The 20,343-nt window shown below is 41.4% G+C and overlaps 1 protein-coding gene and 1 pseudogene across 2 annotated transcripts; both read right to left on the reverse strand.

Moving 5' to 3' along the window:
* Positions 1-7,387: 7,387 nt before the first annotated feature.
* LOC311178686 (olfactory receptor 6C74-like) lies at positions 7,388-10,413 on the reverse strand (annotated as a pseudogene). The gene is made up of 2 exons: positions 10,319-10,413; positions 7,388-7,964 (listed from the first exon to the last, which is right to left on the reverse strand). The product of its transcript is annotated as an olfactory receptor 6C74-like (transcript).
* A 5,271-nt stretch (positions 10,414-15,684) lies between these two features.
* OR13A1 (olfactory receptor family 13 subfamily A member 1) lies at positions 15,685-16,670 on the reverse strand (the record flags this gene model as incomplete). The annotated part of the gene is given in 2 exon segments (XM_084245257.1): positions 15,685-16,628; positions 16,631-16,670. Coding segments are annotated over 2 exon segments (984 nt in total).
* Positions 16,671-20,343: the final 3,673 nt, after the last annotated feature.

Consider the following 20,343-nt stretch of genomic DNA (forward strand, 5'->3'; position numbering starts at 1 on the left):
CTTGTCTTGGATTCTTGGGAGCATTACTATTATATGTCTTGCTGTATTTTTCCATTCATCATGGAAGTTTGGTGTTCTTCATGCTTCTTGTATGTCTATTTTCAACTCCTTCTTCATGTTTGTGAAGTTCTCTTCAATTATGTCCTTGAATATTTTCTTTGTTCCTACATCTCTCTCCTCTCCTTCTGGGATTCCTATAACTCTTATATTTCCTTTCCTCATGGAGTCAGATAGTTCCCGAAGTCTTTCTTCACTCTTTTGTATTTCTCTTTCCTTTTCTGTTTTTGTTCTTTTTATTTCTGTGTCTTCGAGAGTACTTATTCACTCTTCCATTTCCTCTATTCTGCTTTCACTGCTTGTCCCAGAATTCTTTAGCTCCTCCATTAATCCTTTGATCTCCTGCCTTTCTTTCACTTCCCTCTTTAGGGACTCAATTTCATTCTTCTGATCATTATTTTTCCCTTATCATTGTTTTCCTTTATGACTTCTGTCAGTTTTTCAATCATGGCAATTTTAAATTCTTTTCCTGGAAGGCTCAGAAGTTCTTCCAAGTCACTGTTGTTGCAATCTGGTGGGTGATTTTCTTTTTGTGGTCTGTCTTTTCCCTTAGGACTTGCTTGGTTGCTTGTAGTTTTTCTTCTCCCTGTTGCTTGTTTTCTAATTTGTTCTATGCATTGGGACACTGTGTCGCTGGTACTGGCCAGCATCTTTTTGGTGTGCTCTTTCTGGGATGTTGGATACTGGTAGTCCAATTGAGTCAAATATTGTTATGCCAGAAGTCCAGTAGGGCAGTGGTACTATGAATTTGTTAATAGTCGCTGTCACAGAAAATCTCCTCCTTCTGTAATTGTTTAATTGCAGAGGTGTGTCTTGAGGTCCCACAGACTGCCCTGGAGGTGGGGTGGTTGGATCACCTGCTGGGCTCCAAATCGCTGGATCCCCCTCTGGGCTCTGACTCACTGCCAGATGGGGCCTGGCTTGTGGGGGTCTTCAGCTCACCTCTGGCTGTGGGGGCAGCCCTTTCTCAGTTCCAAGCAGTCTAGGTGGTTCCGGACACAAAGATCCCTATTCTAAAATAGCGAGTCAGAAGGGCACCTCCCCCTTAAATATTTATTTTTTTTTTTTTTCAGAATCCTCTGTATGTTTATATGTATTAAATGTACATTTTATTTTTTTTTTTAAATTTTATTGTTATATTCCCCATACAATTGCAGCCCCCCATTCTGACCCCAATCCCTCCCCTCCCGCCCCCGCCCCCCTAAAAGTGTCTCTGGTTCATAGTTTTTTGTTGATTTTGATTTTCACTTTCTTATAGTTATTCATTTTCCTGGTCCCTTATTTAAGTTTTCTAGATTCCTGCTATGAGTGAGACCATCCGGTATTTTTCTTTTTCTTTTTGGCTTATTTCGCTGAGCATGATCCCTTCCAGCGCCATCCATGTTGCAGCAAATTGCATGTGTTTATCTTTTTTGAATGCTGAGTAATATTCCATGGTATATATGTACCACATCTTCTTGATCCAGTCATCTATTTTTGGGCATTTGGGTTGTTTCCAAAGCTTAGCTATTGTAAACAGTGCTGCTATAAACATAGGGGTGCAGGTGTTCTTTGGAATTGATGTTTCTGTGTCCTTTGGGTAAATACCTAGGAGTGGAATTGCTGGGTCATATGGAAGCTCTATGTTTAGTAGGTCCAGAAATCTCCACACAGCTTTCCACAGTGGTTGGACCAGTTTGCACTCCCACCAACAGTGCAGAAGAGTTCCTTTTTCTCCACACCCTCGCCAACATTTGTTGTTGCTAGTTTTTTTAATATGTGCCATTCTCACTGGTGTAAGATGGTATCTCATGGTAGTTTTGATTTGCATTTCCCTGATGACAAGTGATGTTGAACATTTTTTCATATGCCTGTTGGCCATTTGCATTTCCTCTTCAGAGAAGTTTCTTTTAAGCTCTTCTGCCCATTTTTTGACTGGATTATTTTCTTTGTTGTTGTTGAGTCTCATCAGCTCTTTGCAGATTTTTGTGATCAGTCCTTTATCATTAGTGTTGGGTGCAAAAATGTTCTCCCAGTTGGTGGGGTTTCTCTTTGTTTTTGTTATTGTCTCTTTTGCTGTGCAAAAGCTCTTTAATTTGATATAGTCCCAGCTGTTTATCTTTGCCTTCACTATCACTGCTTTGGGTGATGTGTCTGTAAAGATGTCTTTGATGTGCAAATCACGTAGTGTTTCGCCTATATTTCCTTCTATATATTTTATGGTTTCAGGTCTTATGTCTAGTTCTTTAATCCATTTTGAGTTGATTTTTGTGTATGGTGTGAGGTGGTGGTCAAGCTTCATTCTTTTGCATGTAGCGACCCAGTTTTCCCAGCACCATTTATTGAACAAACTTTCTTTGCTCCAATGCATAGTCTTTGCTCCTTTGTCAAAGATTAGTTGACCATAAATCTGTGGGTTTATTTCTGGATTTTCTATTCGATTCCATTGGTCTGTATGTCTGTTCTTGTTCCAATACCATGCAGTTTTGATGATTATGGCTTTGTAGTATAGTTTGAAGTCTGGGAGTCTGATGCCTCCATTCCCTTCTTTTTTTTTCAGGAGAGCTTTGGCTATTCGTCCCCCTTAAATATTTAAATCCCCTCTCTCTTGCTCAATTTTGACAAGAAGTCAACTAATTCATACTTTGTTCCTCTATAGTCAGTATTTTTCTAACTTTGAGTCTTGTCCCTCCTTTTCAAAAATTTTTTTAGTATCATTTTTTCAGAGCGATTATGTGGTAAAATTTTGATCTTTACACTTTTGAGAATTCATTTGTGTCCCAAGACATTGTCTATTCTTGAAAATGTTTTATATGCACTAAAAAACGTGTGTGTAGGGTTCTGGGTGGAGTGTGTTTCATATGTTTGTTAACCTTATTTGGTCTGGGTCCTCAGTTAAGGCTATTGTTTCATTATTGGCCCATTGCTATAAGTGGAATAAAACCCCCATTATTACTGTGCTACTGTCAATATCTTTTTAGTTCTATTATTGGCATCAGTAATTTTAGCCTCATAAATGATTTAGGAAGCATTCTCAAGTTTTTTGGAAGAGTTTAAGATAGGTGTTAATTTGTCGACTCACTAGTGGAACCACATGGCTTTTCTTTTGGGGAGACTTGATTACTCTTTCAATATCCTTGTTTTTAATTGGTCTGTTTATATTTTCTATTTCTTCCTGATTCAGTCTCAGACGGTTGTGTCTTCCTAAGATTCAGCCCTCTTCTTCCAGGTTATTCAATTTACAGACATACAGATAATCTGTAATCAGTAATCTCTTAATGAGATTTTTTCAGTCTCTTCTGCCATATGGACATTTGTTTTTTTCATTATTTTTGTCATTTTCTACATTCATGCCTGAAATATCTCTTGTAACTTCTCTTTCATTTGTTTCTACTTATTAGATTTCTCTCCTTTCTTTCTTAGAGAGTCTAGTTAGAGGTGTATGGTATTATCTTCAGCTCCTTTACTTTCAGCCTATGTTTGTCTCTGGAGCTTAGATGAGAGTCTGAGAGACAACTTATAGTTGCTTTTAAAGCATCCAACCACTGTATTCCTTTTGACTGGTGAGTCCACTCCATTTAGGGTAATTACTGAATATGCAGGCATTTATTGCCATTTATTTTTTAGTTGTTTTTGTCACTTGTCACAATTCTTCTGTTGCTATTCTCTTGCCTTTTTTTTTTTTAATCATTGCAGCAATGATGGTTTGGTATAAGTCATTTTGCATTTAGAAATTTAGGTGTTTTGTCAGCTTCCTGTACATCCGTGGATCTTTCCTTCAGTGTGGGATGTTCTCAGCTATTATTTCAATGAGCTCTCTGCTATTCTTGCTTCACCTTCTGAGATACCCATTGTCGTTATGTTCCTTCTTCTAAAGAAGTCTGATATTTCTCACAGGGCTTCCTCATTTCCCCTAAATGTTATTTCTCTTTCCTATTGCATTTCTATAATTTTATCTTCAATTTCATGACTTCTTCCTCTGGAAAATCAAATTGCTTACTGTGCTTTCCATGGTAGTCTTCATTTCGCTCATTGTATTTTTCATACTACCACCTCTGTCTGGAACTTTTTTTTTAATACATTTTACTCTTTTTTTTTTTTAAGATTTATTTATTTATTTATTTATTTATTTATTTATTTATTTATTTATTTATTTATTTATTTATACAAGCACTGGGTACAGTCAGAAGCGCGAGAGGGTGAGAGAATTCACCAGAGCCAGAGGGGAGAGCAGAGCAGGCAGACTGATGAAGTACACTGCTGAGGGGAGCAGCGGGTGGCAGGAGAGGTCTGTGCGCCTTGTGGGACCCTCGCCAGGTGGCTGGGGATCAAATCAGTGCTGCAGAGGCTGCGGGCAGCTTCGCAACCCAGTGCTCAACTGCTGCGCCACCGGGGAGGCCCTGTCTGGAACTTTTTATAGCTTCAGTCTCTGGGTGAAGAAATGCTGCACCTGCATTTTCTTTCTTATTTCATTAATGTCAGAATGTATTTTAGGTACTTATGTTATAGTAGTTATTTTAAATTCAGTGTTCATTAGACTCCATTTCTGGGTCAAAATTGATTTCTGAATATCATACTCATTCCGTAATAGCATTTAATTTGGCATCTGTATCTTATTTTTCCAGCAGATGGCACTACAGCTATAGCTTTGTTCTGTTTTGTTAGCACATGGAGAGAGGGCAATATGAAGGTCATTTATTTCAGTCGCCATGTCATGGGTTTGGGTCAACCCAGGCCCAGATCCCTTGATCTCCTTTCTCCCTCTGTGACCCACCAGGACCCAACCTGACCACAAGCCCCTCGCTCCCAGATGCTGGAAGGGCTGCAAGTTTCTGCAAGAAGTAGAGGCTTAGTTCTTATTTCAGACTTCATCAGATCTCTAGAGTGGGGAGGTGACTCAGACTGCCAAACTCCAAATGTAAAATTTGGGGAATTCAATATTTGGTGGAAGCACCCAGTTTTAGCAGGAACCCTAAATCTTCATCTCCTCTGTGGAGCTCACTGGAGATACAGGTGCACCAAACATTTTGGTCCTCCCCCTACTTGTTCCACCAATTAGCTCAACAACACCTCCAACCTCTTTCTCCCAATTTTGCAGATCTCTTTGGCCACCAATGTTCAAAAAATGCAGGTATGTGTGTCCATCAGTTATCTCTTAGTGATAAACCACTGTGAGTTGTATAAGAAATACAGCTGATTTCTAGTTGTATTCTGAAGGGAGGATTTCCTGTGGCTGTTTATTATGGATTCCATTTTCATATTCCTGTTTGTTCCAAGGTTACTAAGCGCCACCAAAAATAAGATTCTTGGGGCCTCCATGGTGGTGCAAGGGGTTAAGTACTGCACTGTGAAGCAATCTGCAGCCTGTGCAGCATGAGATCAATCTCCAGCCAGCCAGAGAGCACCCCACATGGCAAGCAGACCTCGCCTGTCTCACCCACTGCTCCCCTCAGCAGTGTGTTTCAGTCAGTCTGCCTGTTCTGCTTCCCACTCTGTCTCTGGTGAATCCTCTCACCCTCCCGCACATCTGGCCTGTACCCCGGTTCTTGTATAAATAAATTATCTTAAAGAAATGGATCATAAAGTGAAATAGATACTTCTCTAATGACATACAAATGGTAAATAAGTACAGAAAAAAGTGTTTATCACTTATTGTCAGGTGACTGCAAATCAAAACAATGAGATACCACCTCACGTGTGTAAAAATGACCCATATAATTGATGTGTTTCTCAGATATCCATGCTGCTTCATGTATTAATGCTTTATCTTTCATAATGCTTTGTATTAGTCCACTATAGATATATACCATCCTTCTATTAGAGGACATTTGTATTCTTTCAGTTCAAAGCTACTATGAATGTTCTTAAATCTTTTTGAAGACATACAATTCATTTACCTTGAGTACATACCTTTGAATAAAAATACTGAACTAATCATAGGGCAAGTCTTAAAACTTTATGAGGTTGCAAAACTATTTCCAAAATTGATTTTAGGCTCTCAGCAGCAATGCATGAGATTTCAAAGTGCGCTGTAGTCTCACCAATATAATACAACTACCATATGATCCCGCAATCCCACTTCTAGGCATATATCCAAAGACATGGCGGGGGGAAGTAAATGAAATATATGCATTTCCATTTTTATTGCAGTATTATTCACAACAGCTATGGCATAGAAAAAAACCTAAGTGCCAATGGATAGACTGATAAAGATGATGTATAGATATATACAATGGAATACTATCTGGGCATGAAAAAGGAAATTCTGCCATTTATAACGTGTATGGACCTAGAGTATATTATGCTACATAAGATAAGACAGAGAAGACAAATATAGTATGATATCACTTACAGGCAGAATCTAAAAAAGCTATTGTAAATCAGAGTAAAATGGTTACCAGGAATGTGGTGGGGGAGACTAGGAAAAATGTTGAAGACAAAAACTTGCAACTAGTAGATAAGTCCTGGAGAGCTAACATACAATATGATTGTAGACAACAATATGATAAATATCGACCTTGTAGAAGTATTACCTAACTCTATTATAGCAATCAGAACACAATATATAAATGCTTCAAATCAGCATAGTATCTACAAACTAGGTAGTATACTACAAAGTAGGTAGTATCCCAAACTAGGTAGTATCCCAAGTTTCCCTCTAGACTCTTTAATTTTGTCCTTCAAATTTAAGTCTATAATCCATCTCAAAGTAGAGTTTAAGTTTTCCATATGGATAGCCAGGTGTTCCACTAACAAGTTGAAAGAACTTTTCCCCTATTGATGTACATAGGCGTCTATGTCAAAATCAAGTCATTAGTAGGGTCTACTTCTGCACTCTTTGTCCTGTCCCATTAATGTCTTTTTCCATGCTGACACAAATAGTAAACTGTCTCAATTAAAGTAAGTTTACAAGTGTTTCCTCCTTCTCCATTTTCTGAAAGTGTTTCTGAATAGATAATAGTTTCTAATGCTTACCAAACATTTTCTTAAATACATGATAAAATTCACCAATGATGCCATTTTCTACCTGCTCTTAGAAGGACAGAATGTTCCAATTTCTTATTAGTATTCTGTAGACTTACTGTTGATTAATTCTTTCACTTGTATGCTTCATTTTTGAATGATATTTTCTAGGTATAGAATTTCAGTTTGGCAGATTTTTTGTTAACAGTCCTTCAAAAGAAATAACCATATATTTGCAAAACTACAGAACTGAATCCAGAAATAGGAGGGTGATTGCTTTAGAAAGATTAGATGGAAAAAGTCCATTTCTCCACTGGAGCCCGTGGTTCTGTTTCTGCAGTCTCATCCTAGATAGTGTGTTCCTCAGGGCCTGGTGGACCTGCTTGTTCTATAGAGTGTCGATGATGGGGTTCAACAGCGGGGTCACCACTGTGTTCACAAGGGCAGCCTTCCTACTGGAGGACACCCTGTTTGTTTGCTTTGGCTTCACATATATAAAGACACAGCTGCCATACATCAGAGAGAGGACAATGTGGTGAGAAGAGCAGAGAAAGCTTTCTGTTGCTCCTTGGCTGATGGGAGATCAGGATTGTGACTACTATCTTGCCATGTGCAATGACGGTTATGATGAGGGATGTCAAAAGGACACACACGGCAAGGACAAGAGACATCATTTCAGCAGATCTACTGTCAAAACAGGAGAGATGGATCAGGGGGCCAAGGTCATAGAAGAAATGAGGGATGATATGGGGCCCACAGAAAGAAGTCTGGGAAAGCATTTAATTGGAACCATCATGAGGGAGAATCCCAAAGCTACACAGACAGTGACCAGGAGAAAACACATCCTTGGGTTCATGATGGTCAGGTAATACAAGGGTTTGCAAATGGCCAGGTACCTATCCAGGATAATACAGCCATAAGGAAGAAGACAGTTGCCCCCAGGAAAAGAAAGAGAAAGATCTCTACTTGGAGGAAAAAAAAATAATTATTGGGGCCAAATCAAGATTGCAGGTTGCATCTCTGCCTCTCTGGGCCACCATCAAGATTGCAGGTAGTCTCTCTGCTTCCACATCAAAATAGATAAATAGATTGCAGCTTACATCTGCCTGCCTAACTCTCTGCCTATCTAACCTAATATAAATGGTTTACAGCTTGGCTCTCCGCCGCAACATCAAGACTGAAGGTTGCCACTCTGCCTCTCTGACCCAACATGTAGATAGATTGCACCCTGCCAATCTGCCTGTCTGCCCCAACATCTAGATCGATTGCAGGCTGCGTCTGCGGCCCAATATCTAGATAGATTGCAGCCAGCCGCTATGATCTTTGCCTCTCTGCCTACTGCCCCATCGTCTAGATAGATTGCAGCCTACCTCTCTGACTCTCTTCCTCTTAGCCACTCTGCTTCTCTGTCCCAACATCTGATAGACTGTAGCCTGCCTCTCGCCTCTCTACCTCAAATCAAGATAGATAGGCAAGCTGCAATCTATTTATCTGTCTTGATTTTGGGGCAGAGAGGCAAGCTACAATCTATCTTGAAGTAGGGGCAGAGAGGCAGCTGCAATCTATCTCTTGATGTTAGGGCAGAGAGGCACGTCGCAATCTTTCTATTTGCCTCTCTATCCCAACATCAAGATCATTAGATTGCAGCCTGCCTCCCTGCCCCAACGTGTAGATAGATTGCAACTTAGCACTCTGCCTCTGTGCCCCAACATCTAGGTAGATTGCAGCCAGCCTCTCTGCCTCTCTACCCCATATCTAGAGAGATTGTAGCCTGCCTCTGCCCCAACATCTAGATATATTGCAGCCAGCCTCATGCCTCTCTTTCCCAAGATGTAGGTAGATTGCAACCTGCCTCTCTGCCTGACTACCTCTCTTCCCCAACATCTGGATAGACTGCAGCCTGCCTCTCTACATTCTCCCTCTTTGCCTCTCTGCTCTAACATCAAGATAAAAAGATTGCAGTTTGCCTCTCTGGCCAACATCTACTTAGATTGCAGTTTGCCTCTCTGCATCTCTGTCCCTACATGTAGACAAATTACAGCCAGCCTCTCTACCTCTCTGCCCCAATGTCTAGATAGAGCTCAGCCTGCCTTTATGCCTCCCTAAGTCTCTGTCTCTACATGTAGATATTGCAGCCTGCCTCTCTGCCCCAATATCCAAATCGATTGCAGCCAGGTTCTCTGCCTCTCTGCCCCAACATCTAGATAGATTGCAGCCTGCCTCATGCCTCTCTTCCCCAACATGCAGATAGATTGCAACCTTAAACCTCACCCCTCTGCCTCTCTACTCTCTGCCCCAAAATCCAGATAGATAGGCAAACTGCAAATATCTATCTTTATTTTGGGGGCTGAGAGGCAAACAGGCAGGCTGCAATCTCTGGATTTTAGGAGAGAGAGGCAGAGAGGCAAGCTGCAATCTATCTGCCTCTCCACTCCAACATCAAGATAGATAGATTGCAGCCTGCTCCACAGCCTAATGCCTCTCTATCTCTCTGCCTCTCACCCCAATATCTAGATCGATGGCAGCCAGCCTCTTTGCCCCCTATCTACATAGATTTCAAGCTGCCTCTCTGCCCCAACATCAACATTGATACATTGCAGCCTGCCTCTATGCCACTCTCCCTCTGTGCCTCTCTGCCCCAACATCAGATAATCTTGCAGCCTGCTTCTCTTCCTCTCTGCCTCTAGGCCTCACTGCCCCAACCTCTAGATAGATTGCAGCCTGCCTCTTTGCCGTCTGCTCTTCTGCCCCCATATATAGCTTTATTGCAGCCAGCCTCTCTGCCTCTCTGAAACACTGCCTCTCTGCCTCAATATCCAGATCGATTGCCCCAGCCTCTCTGCCCCAACATCTAGATAGATTGCAGCCTGTCTCATGCCTCTCTTCCCCAACATGTAGTTAGATTGCAACCTGAAACTCTGCCTCTCTGTCTCCATGCCTTCCTGCCCCAACATCGATACAGATTGCATCCTGCCACTCTCCCCTCTTTGCCTCTCTGCCCCAATATCTAAATAGATTGCAGCTTGACTCTGTGCCTCTTTGCTTCTCTGTAAAACATTGAGATAGACTGCAGCCTGTCATTCAGCCTCTCTGCGTCTCTGTCCCAACATTGAGATAGATTGTAGCCTGTCACTCAGCCTCTCTGCCCCTCTGCTCCTATATCCAGATTGATTGTATCCTGGAAGCTGCAATGTATCTATCTGCCCCTCCACTCCAACATCAAGTAGATAGATTGCAGCCTGCTTCTCTGCCTCTCTGTCCCACTGCCCCAGTATCTAGATCAATTGCAGCCAGACTTTCTGCCTCTCTGCCTCGCTACCTCTCTACCCCAACATCTAGATAGATTGCAGCCAGCCTCTCTGCCACAACATCTAGGTAGATTGCAGCCTGCATCTCTGCAATCTGTTCCAACATGTAGATAGATTGCAGTCTGCCTCTCTGCCCCTTGACCCCAGTATCTAGATCGATGGCAGCCAGCCACTCCTCCTTCTGCCTCCCTCGTCAGCCTCACGGCCTCTCTGCCACTAGGCCTACTGCCTCTCTTCCTCAAAAACTAGATTGCAGCCTTCCTCTCTACAGTCTGCACCTTTGCCTCTCTGCCCCAACATCAAGATTGATATATATTGCAGCCAAATCACTGCCTCTCTGCCCCAACTTCTATACAGATTGCAGCCTGCCTCTTTTTGCCTCTGTCCCTACATGTAGATAGATTGCAACCTGCCTCTCTGCCCCAAAATCCAGATAGATAGGCAAGCTGCAAATATCTATATATCTTTATTTTGGGGCAGAGAGGCAGGCTGCAATCTATCTGTCATTCTTGCTTATGGGGCAGAGAGGTAGAGAAGCAGAGAGGCAGAGAGACAGGCTGCAATCTCTGTTGATTTTGGGATACAGAAGCCAAGAGGCAAGCTGCAATCTATCTATCTGCCTCTCCACTCCAACATCAAGTAGATAGATTGCAGCCTGCTTCTCTAACTCTGCCTCTCTGCCCCAACACAAGATTGATAGACATATTGCAGTCTGCCTCTCTGCCACATATCTCAATAGATTGCAGCCTGCCTCTCTGCTCTCTGCCCAAACATCGACATTGATATATATATATATATATATATATATATATATATATATATATATATTGCAGCCCGCCTCTCTGGCCCTTGGCCCCAATATCTGGATAAATAGCAGCCTGCCTCTCTGCAGCTCTGTCCCAACATGTAGATAGATTGCAGCCTGCGTCTCTGCCTCTCTCTCTCTGTGCCTCTCTGACCCAACATCTACATAGATCGCAATCTGCATTTCTGCCTCTCTATCCCAACATCTAGATAGATGGCTGCCTTCCTCTCTGCCCCAATATCTAGATCAATTGCTTCCAACCTCTCTGCTTATCTGCCTCTGTGCCCCAACATCTAGATAGATTGCAGCCTGCCTCTCTGCAATCTGTCCCAACGTGTAGATTGCAGCCTGCCATTCTGCCTCTATGCCTCTCTCTCCCTTGACCCCAATATCTAGATCGATGGCAGCCTGCCTCTCTGCCTATTTGACTCTCTGCCCCAACATCTAGATAGATTTCAGCCTGCATCTCTGCAATCTGTCCCAACATGTAGATAGATTGCAGCCTACCATTCTGCCTCTCTGCCACTAGACCCCAATATCTAGATCTATGACAGTTAGCCTCTCTGTCCCATAATGGATAGATTGCAGCCTGCCCTCTGTACCTCGACCCCAATATCTAGATTGATGGCAGCCATCCTCTGCCTATCTGCCCCAACATCTAGATAGATTGCAGCCTGCCTGTCTGGTGCCACATCTAGATAGATTGTAGCAAGCCTCTCTTCCCCATATGTAGATTGTAGCCTGCCTCTCTGGCTCTGCCCAACATCTAGATAGACTGCAGCCTGCCTCTTGCCTCTCTTCCCCAAGATGTATTTAGATTGCAACCTGCCATTATGCCTCTCTGCCCCAACATCAAGATAGATGGATAGATTACAGCTTGCCTCTCTTGTCTCTGCCCCAACATCAAGATAGATATATAGTTTGCAGCTTGTCTCTCTGCCCCAACATGTAGATAGATTTCTGCCTGCCACTCTGTAGCACCATACCTGCTCTAGACTCCCTGGCCGGGGCCTCAACTCTGGCCCTTGCATTGATAGCACTGAGCCGTCAACCCCTATTCCACAGTAGAGGTGTCCAACCCAAAGTGTTTCAGGGTACCTAAAAGGAGCTTGAAACTGATGCAATAGAACTAAGATGGGTGGAAGGCCCTGGAAACAAGCTCTTTAAGACCACCTGTACCTAATCAGCTAAATGGACCAATAAGCACATTTCACTAACCGTTCGCTTCTACTTTCAGGCTACTTCAGTTTGTAAATCTCAAAACCGGGTGCATAACACGTTCTAAACACTTAATGTAGGCCTAGTTTGGGAAATACAATCACTATGTCCCATGAAGGTTTTTCAATGAATCTGAGACACCACTTTAAAATGCCGTAACTTGGGCCTCCCCGGTGGCGCAGCGGTTGAGCACTGGGTTGCGAAGCTGCCCACAACCTCTGCAGCACCTGTTTGATCCCCGGCCACCCTGCAAGGGTCCCACAAGGTGCACAGACCTCTCCTGCCACCTGCTGCTCCCCTCAGCAGTGCACTTCATCAGTCTGCCTGCTCTGCTCCCCGCTCTGGCTCTGGTGAATTCTCTCATCCTCCCGCGCTTCTGACTGTACCCAGTGCTTGTATAAATAAATAAATAAATCTTTAAAAAATAATAATAAATAAAATGCCATAACTTGAAATTTGCAAACATGACCTTTCTTTGAATGTGTACAACAATGAATAGGGGTGTAGAGACCAAAGGGAGGAAGGAATGCCATGAACTATACTGAACCTATAACCCTAAAATATACACTGTTGTAATCCCAGGATACTCCAATAAAAATTTAATATTTAAAAATCCAAATTTGTGATTTTTTTCCTGATAAAAATTCCATTTGTTCTGCACTGTTGGTGGGAGTGCAAACTGGTCCAACCACTGTGGAAAGCTGTGTGGAGATTTCTGGACCTACTAAACATAGAGCTTCCATATGACCCAGCAATCCCACTCCTAGGTATTTACCCAAAGGACACAGAAACATCAATTCCAAAGAACACCTGCACCCCTATGTTTATAGCAGCACTGTTTACAATAGCTAAGCTTTGGAAACAACCCAAATGCCCAAAAATAGATGACTGGATCAAGAAGATGTGGTACATATATACCATGGAATATTACTCAGCATTCAAAAAAGATAAACACATGCAATTTGCTGCAACATGGATGGCGCTGGAAGGGATCATGCTCAGCGAAATAAGCCAAAAAGAAAAAGAAAAATACCGGATGGTCTCACTCATAGCAGGAATCTAGAAAACTTAAATAAGGGACCAGGAAAATGAATAACTATAAGAAAGTGAAAATCAAAATCAACAAAAAACTATGAACCAGAGACACTTTTAGGGGGGCGGGGGCGGGAGGGGAGGGATTGGGGTCAGAATGGGGGGCTGCAATTGTATGGGGAATATAACAATAAAATTTATAAAAAAAAAAAAAAAGAAAAAGAAAAATTCCATTTGATTTATCTATAGTGCTATTTAATATATCTTATATAACTCTCAATAAGTGATAGAACAAGTAGATAGAAAGTCAGCAAGGATATAGAAGAAATCAATAACACCATCGATCAAAAGACTCTAAAGAACAATTTTAGAACACTCCCCCCAGTGAAAGAATGCACATTCTTTTCAAGTTGCTATCAAACATGTACTGACCATATCAACCATGGTTGGGTTCTAGTGAGAACTCTCTTCACCACCTTCTCATTATGTCCTCAGATAATGGAGAATGCTAGTGTCTCTACCTCTTCTGATAAGGGCACCATATCTACTGATAAAGGATCTACCTTTACAAGCTCATTTAACCTTAATCCCCTCCTGCTCTTGTTCAATATAGTAGTGAAAAATCTATCAGGTAGAAGACAATAAAAAGAAATGGGAGACATGTAATTTGAAAGGAAAAATAAAACTGACTATTTGCATAATGCAGGATTATCTGGGGAATCCCAAGGAACCTGTCAAAAAAAATGTTTTTTAAAGATTTATTTATTTATACAAGAACCAGGGTACAGGCAAGACTTGCGAGAGGATTCACCAGAGACAGAGGGCGGGGAACAGAACAGGCAGATTGACTGAAACACACAGCTGAGGGGAGCAGAGGGCGGGGCAGGAAAGGTCTGCCACACCATGTGGGTTGCTCTGTGGCCCTTGGGGATTGAACCAGCATTGTAGAGGCTGCAGGTAGCTTCACAGCGCTGCACTCAACCACCTGCGCCACCAGAGAGGCCTGAACAAGTAACTTTTCATACCCAAAGCCCTAGTTCTAAGCATCAGCTCAGAGGAGCTCAAAGTCCTTACTGTCTGACAACTACCTATGCCATGGATAGGCTGTGGCTCACCAAATTCTTGAATTTTATGTCCCCAATCAATGTGCTTCTGGTGATTGATAATGAGAATACTGAATGAAGAACCACAGGCATCTCCTGTAAGTCAGTATCAAACTCTATGCTCAGCTAACATCTACAATCGTAAAGAACATGGTATTTTATTCTGCCCCATGAGTGGTGTTCAACATTCACATCTGGCTTCAGCCATCTTTAGTGGTAGAGAACTGATTTTCCAATCCAGTTTAAAAGCACAGAGCATGAGCTCAAGACCTGTCTTCATTAGACATGGAGGATTTGTCCACTCAGTTTTATTCTGAAACCACTGGATGGTAGGCAATACTTCTTACAGTGATATATAACTTTTAGAGCTAAATCATAGCAGTTGTCCCAATACCATGTCAATGAGGTAGGTCAGATACTCATAATTTGAAGACAAAATTAAGGAGGGAAGAGAAAGCACCAGCTTTTTTTCTAGATGCATAAAAAAGACATCAAGTTTTAAAATTGAAATTTCTACACTCAGAGCAAAGTGGTAATTACATATGTTCATACTCATCAAAATGTAAATATGTATAACTGATGACATATCACTTATACCTTACTATAGTTACTAAAGCATTGATTTGTTACTGAATACATTTTACATTGATTGTTAGTGAGGAAAACAAAAGGTAGAAGGGATTGAAACAACAGTTTTCATTAGAATCAGAAACTATTTTTGAAGTCTAACTGGCTCCAGAGGAAATACTTGATGTAAGCTAGCAGGGGTAGAGGTTTCTTAGGGTGCTGTGATCACCTTAAAGTCTGACAATCCTCCAAGTTCCATAGGTCCACACATCCTGCTAACTCTTTTCAGGCTGAGATACTTAAATGCTAGCTATGATTTACTGCCTGAACATTGTACATAAAAAGAAAAGAGGGGAAAGGAAAACATGTTCAGACACTAAGTGTAAAACAGAAGGAATATTTTCTTCTCCTAGCGTGTTCACTCTCTGCCAATGTAGCACTGACATTACCTTCAGGTCACACCATGAGACTTCACACCTAACTGCAATCCTCACACCAGCCAGCTTCAGGGCACCAGAATTCGGAACTTTCCATGCAAGTTCTACTGGGATCATCATGGTTTATTTACCTTGCAGTTCAGAAACTTGACCTTCACAGAAAGGTCAATTCCAACTAAAACTGCAGACTCGAAGAAAAGCTTGAGAAGGCAAAATTAATTCCTGAAGAAGGGGAAGAGCTTCCTGAGTGCTCCTTTGACCTCCTTGTTTCTCAAAGTATAGATGAGGGGGTTGAGTGTAGGACTCAACATGGTGTACAGCACGCCAGCCAATTTGCTCTTCTCTGCATTGTAGCTAGAGACAGGGCTTATGTAGGCGTAGAAGACAGCAGTGTAGTACATGCACACCACAAGCAGGTGGGAAGAGCAGGTGGAGAAGGCTTTCTTCTTCCCCTCTGCTGTCCGCATCTTTAGTATACTGGAGATAATGAACCCGTAGGACACTATGGTCATCAGAAAGTTCAGTATGCCATAAAAGGCATCAGCAAGGACAATCATGATGCTGTTCACATAAGTGGAGCTGCAGGAGAGAAGTAATAGAGGGGGCACCTCGCAGAAGAAGTGGGTAATGACATTGGGGCCACAGAAATTCAAGCGCATCATCAGCCCAGTGTGGATGGCCGTGTTGAAGGCGCAGAGCACCCACACACCCGCGGCCAGTACACTGCAGAACCCCTTGCTCATCATGGTGCTATAATGCAGGGGGTGGCAGATCGCTGCATATCGGTCATAGGCCATGACTGTGAGGAGGAGGAGCTCAGAAGATGCAGACCATGTGAGAAAGTAGAGCTGGGCCATGCAGCCCCCATAGGAGATGGAGCTCTCGTGTGACACCAGCCCTTCCAATGCTTTGGGCATGATGGAGGAAGTGCAAATAATGTCCATAGTAGCCAAGTTGAAGAGAAAAAAGTACATGGGTGTGTGGAGCCCAGGGTTGAAGCTGATGGCCAAAATGATGAGGATATTACCCGTAAGGGCCACAGAATACAGGGAGAAGAAACAGCAGAATAAGAGCACACGATATTCTGGGTGCTCCGAAAAACCTTGCAGGATAAAATCTGTTACTACTGTGTGGTTACTCATGGTCCTCAAGCTAAGAAGGCTTCCTGGACTAGCAGGTGAATTTCCACCAACAGCTGCATATGATTTCAGTGCTAGAGAAAGAAATGAGAGATGTCCTGAGGAAGGCTGTAACCACCTTCATGACCACCTGACATCATGGCATGAGCAATTATTATATAGATGACGAGGGCATACTCATCAAGATAAACACATTAATATGACAACCAAAGGGCATGAACACTCAGTTCATCAACACTCAGAAGTCAGTACAACTCATGAAACAGCATTCACGTTCAAAGAAAAGCAAGTTTGGGGACAATGGGTGGATCTTGAGGTGATTGTCTTAGTGAAATGAGTCAAATAGCAAATGAGATACCAGATTGTGTCACTTATTTGTAGAATATAAATAACAAAAAAACTGGCAAAGCACCGCAAAAATCAATTTTGGACTCTGAAAAATACAGTTTACCAGATTAGAGATCAAGGCAGGGATTAGGGAAGGATGAACGACAGGACAGGGGACGGAAAAAAGGAGTAGACCTGGGCACAGGAGTCTGGGTGGTGGGTGAGTGAAGCATGTACACAAGGGAGGCGGGAAAACATACCCCAAAGTTATATAGTTATTTAAATGACTGACAAATTAATAAAATTTAAGAATAAAAGATAAAACTATATATAGGTAGAGGAGAGAAAAAGAAATGCAAGTTCAATAAATGTTCTTTGACTAGAACAACCCTTTATTAGCTGTGGTTTGATAAAGTAGAAAAGCACAATATTGACCAACATTAGCAGAGATGCCAAGAGGTAAGCATCTCAAGATTTGTATTTCATTTGAGCCAGAACTTGCTCTTCTAGGAATTTAACCTAAGGACATTACTAGTAACCTCTTCAAGGTGTCATCACAGCAATATTTATAATAATGAAAATTGAAAAGCTAACTATACTCTTAAAAATGAGTATGTAACTATATACTGATAGATTACAATACAATGTACTTATCAAAATGATGCTTATAAAATTAAAATGGAAAAAGTTCAAAAAGAGGATATATAGTAAGATCTCCTTTTGAGTTTTATTTACAAAGCATGTTTGCATATGTACCTATAAGGAAAACAACTGGCGGATGATAGACCAGAATTGGAACAGTCGGAATGGATTATAGTTTATATAATTTCCTTGTTTTTTGTTGATCTGCATTTTCCTATTCAATAACCTTTCTCAAAGGTAGATCTATCAGGTAATTCTCCTAACAATTCTTCTGTGGTTGCCACTGCTGACAGAGACAAGGCTGCCAGCTACTACTCCTGCACACACTTCCTCTCTATTCAACACCTTTGTACTTATTTTACCCCCTCGAACTCCCAGTCTAGATAATGCACTAGGCCATGCCAACATTCCAATCTGGCAGACCTTTCAGGTGGGAATAGTTGGTACATTTGTCTTATCTCCTCTGAGAAAAACTTTTTGGCTTGCCCTATCTATATCTGGCATGGAATGGGTGGGCACTCAAAAGTGTTAGTTGAAATAAAGCTAAAGAACACTCTAGTATGGGGCCTCCTGGTGGCGCAGCAGTTGAGCGCTGGGTTGCAAAGCTGCCTGAAGCCTCCGCAGCAGCGCCGGTTGGATCCCAGGCTGCTCTCCGGTGCTTGTATAAATAAATCTTAAAAAAAAAAGAACACTCCAGTATGAATAACAGCAGAGTACTTTCTACTCTCAAGACAAGGCACATTCTATATTGTTTAAGATGAAAAAGTATTATGTTTTTCCTTCTTTTAAGCTCTATTCATTAAAAATGGCTCACTTAAGGAAAATGCTCATTTTTAATTAACAAGGGGGATTGTCAAATATCAATAAATATATTTATCTGAGGAATTAAAAGGTTTATACAAAATGACTAAAAAACACCTATGATTGTATCATATCACCAATTTTTAGGGTGAAGACTGTTCTTTGACTAGAAGAACATAAAATTCCTGTGACTCAGAAATAGGGTGCTATGTTAGTGTGGAGACTAATGCAAATGGTTCAGTTCCATCTGTGTCTTCTCAGGAGCAAGATAATCAGGTCAGCTCAGTGGCTCCGGTGAGTATAACTAAACATAATTCAGTTTATTTCATTTTTGTTTAGAACAAAAACAATGAGCGTTACTTTTGCAGTTTGAATTTGGGGTCTGGAGACTTTACTTGCTCCTCTCTAACATTTGCTCCCACCACGGTCTTGTAGATAATTCCTTTTTAATTCTAGGTCCACCGTGAGACTGAAAAACTAAGGCAGGTTGAAAAGGAATAGAGTTGGACCTGCCCCATGGTGTCTCTATGTAAGGTTTCTGCACTCCCCCACTAGTGCCCCGGTCACCACTCACAGTCCACACTGCAAACCAGAGACATAATGCCATGGTCACAGATAGCAGAGAAGACCTATGTATCACCAAACACAGAGCAGCAGAGCCCATGCCTATCACAGATCAATACTGAAGCATCAGGAGAATCTATTATAAGGAAACTGAACACTGTCTTTCTCTTACCTGAACTCCAGAAAGAGGAAGTTATAAACAGGTGTTGAGCATGAGGAAGTGTCAGCAAACCGATTCACATTCAAGGAACAAATTGCCACACTGATATTACCCTGTCACTACAATTTCCAGGGCAGGTGGAGTCTCTTCATCCAGTTGGTCAATAGCAAGATCAAAGAATTAGGGCTCCAAGACTCCTTCAGTAAGAATGACCATGAAATCTCTGTTGGACCTCAGCCAGTCATCGCTTCTTCTGAAAATAACAAAGACCTTACTCTCCTGAGATTCACAGGCACTGGCTTTAATTCTCAACAAGCATCACCAGATTATTACCAAAAATATGAGGGAAAAGAAAAACATTTCAGAGACCAATTACCAATGTCCAACACATACTACACTTAGCAATGCAATTCCCCATATGCAGGGTCAAAGGACACTTGAACAGGGAGAATTCTCCACACTTACCAGACCCAACAGCATGAAAGTTTCAGAGAAAATAAAAATGCATCTTGGCTGACTTAAATCACTTTAAAGAAATAGCATGAAATGTTCTCAAAATCCCTGCAATTAAGTTCATTTCATTGAGTTTTTCATAAACATACTTTGATTTTTCTGTGGGAGATAACTTTCTTTTAGTACATTTTTATCTTATATACAATTTATTGTTTATAATTAACTGTATGGAGAATGAATACTGTTTTTAATACTGTGCTAAGGTATTAATAATGGAGAAATTTACATACTACTATTTTTAATCTCTAAAGTGGTTTGAGGATTTTCATAGATACCATATAATTATTCCAATGTCTTTCTATAAATGAAGATGAATATTCTAAATATAAACATATTTCAAGAACAGAGAACTGAAAATCAGAAAATGCCAACATCTCAGAAAGATACTTTAAAGATGACTTATTCTCACCTATTGTTAAGTCACAAAGGCAACTAAGTGACTTAATCCTAGTAACATAGCTCATGTCTAGTCCTAGTTCAGTGGCTTTGAGATTCCAGCCTAGAATTCTTTGCTGTATAATTTATTAGTGCCCCCCCCCAAATGAAACCTCATTATGTGTCAAGGAAAAGCCAAGAAAATCAAGAATTTATTACGATTGAGGTATGGAATGCCAACCGTAAACTCCCAGCTCATTTTGCATAATATTAGTGCTATGTTTATTATCAAGCAGTAATAATACAGAGTGAAATTCACAAATGTTACTGACTCTACATCAGCTAAACAAAAA

This window comes from Talpa europaea, assembly GCF_964194135.1.
Source record: "Talpa europaea genome assembly, chromosome: 10".
Taxonomy (NCBI): Eukaryota; Metazoa; Chordata; class Mammalia; order Eulipotyphla; family Talpidae; genus Talpa; species Talpa europaea.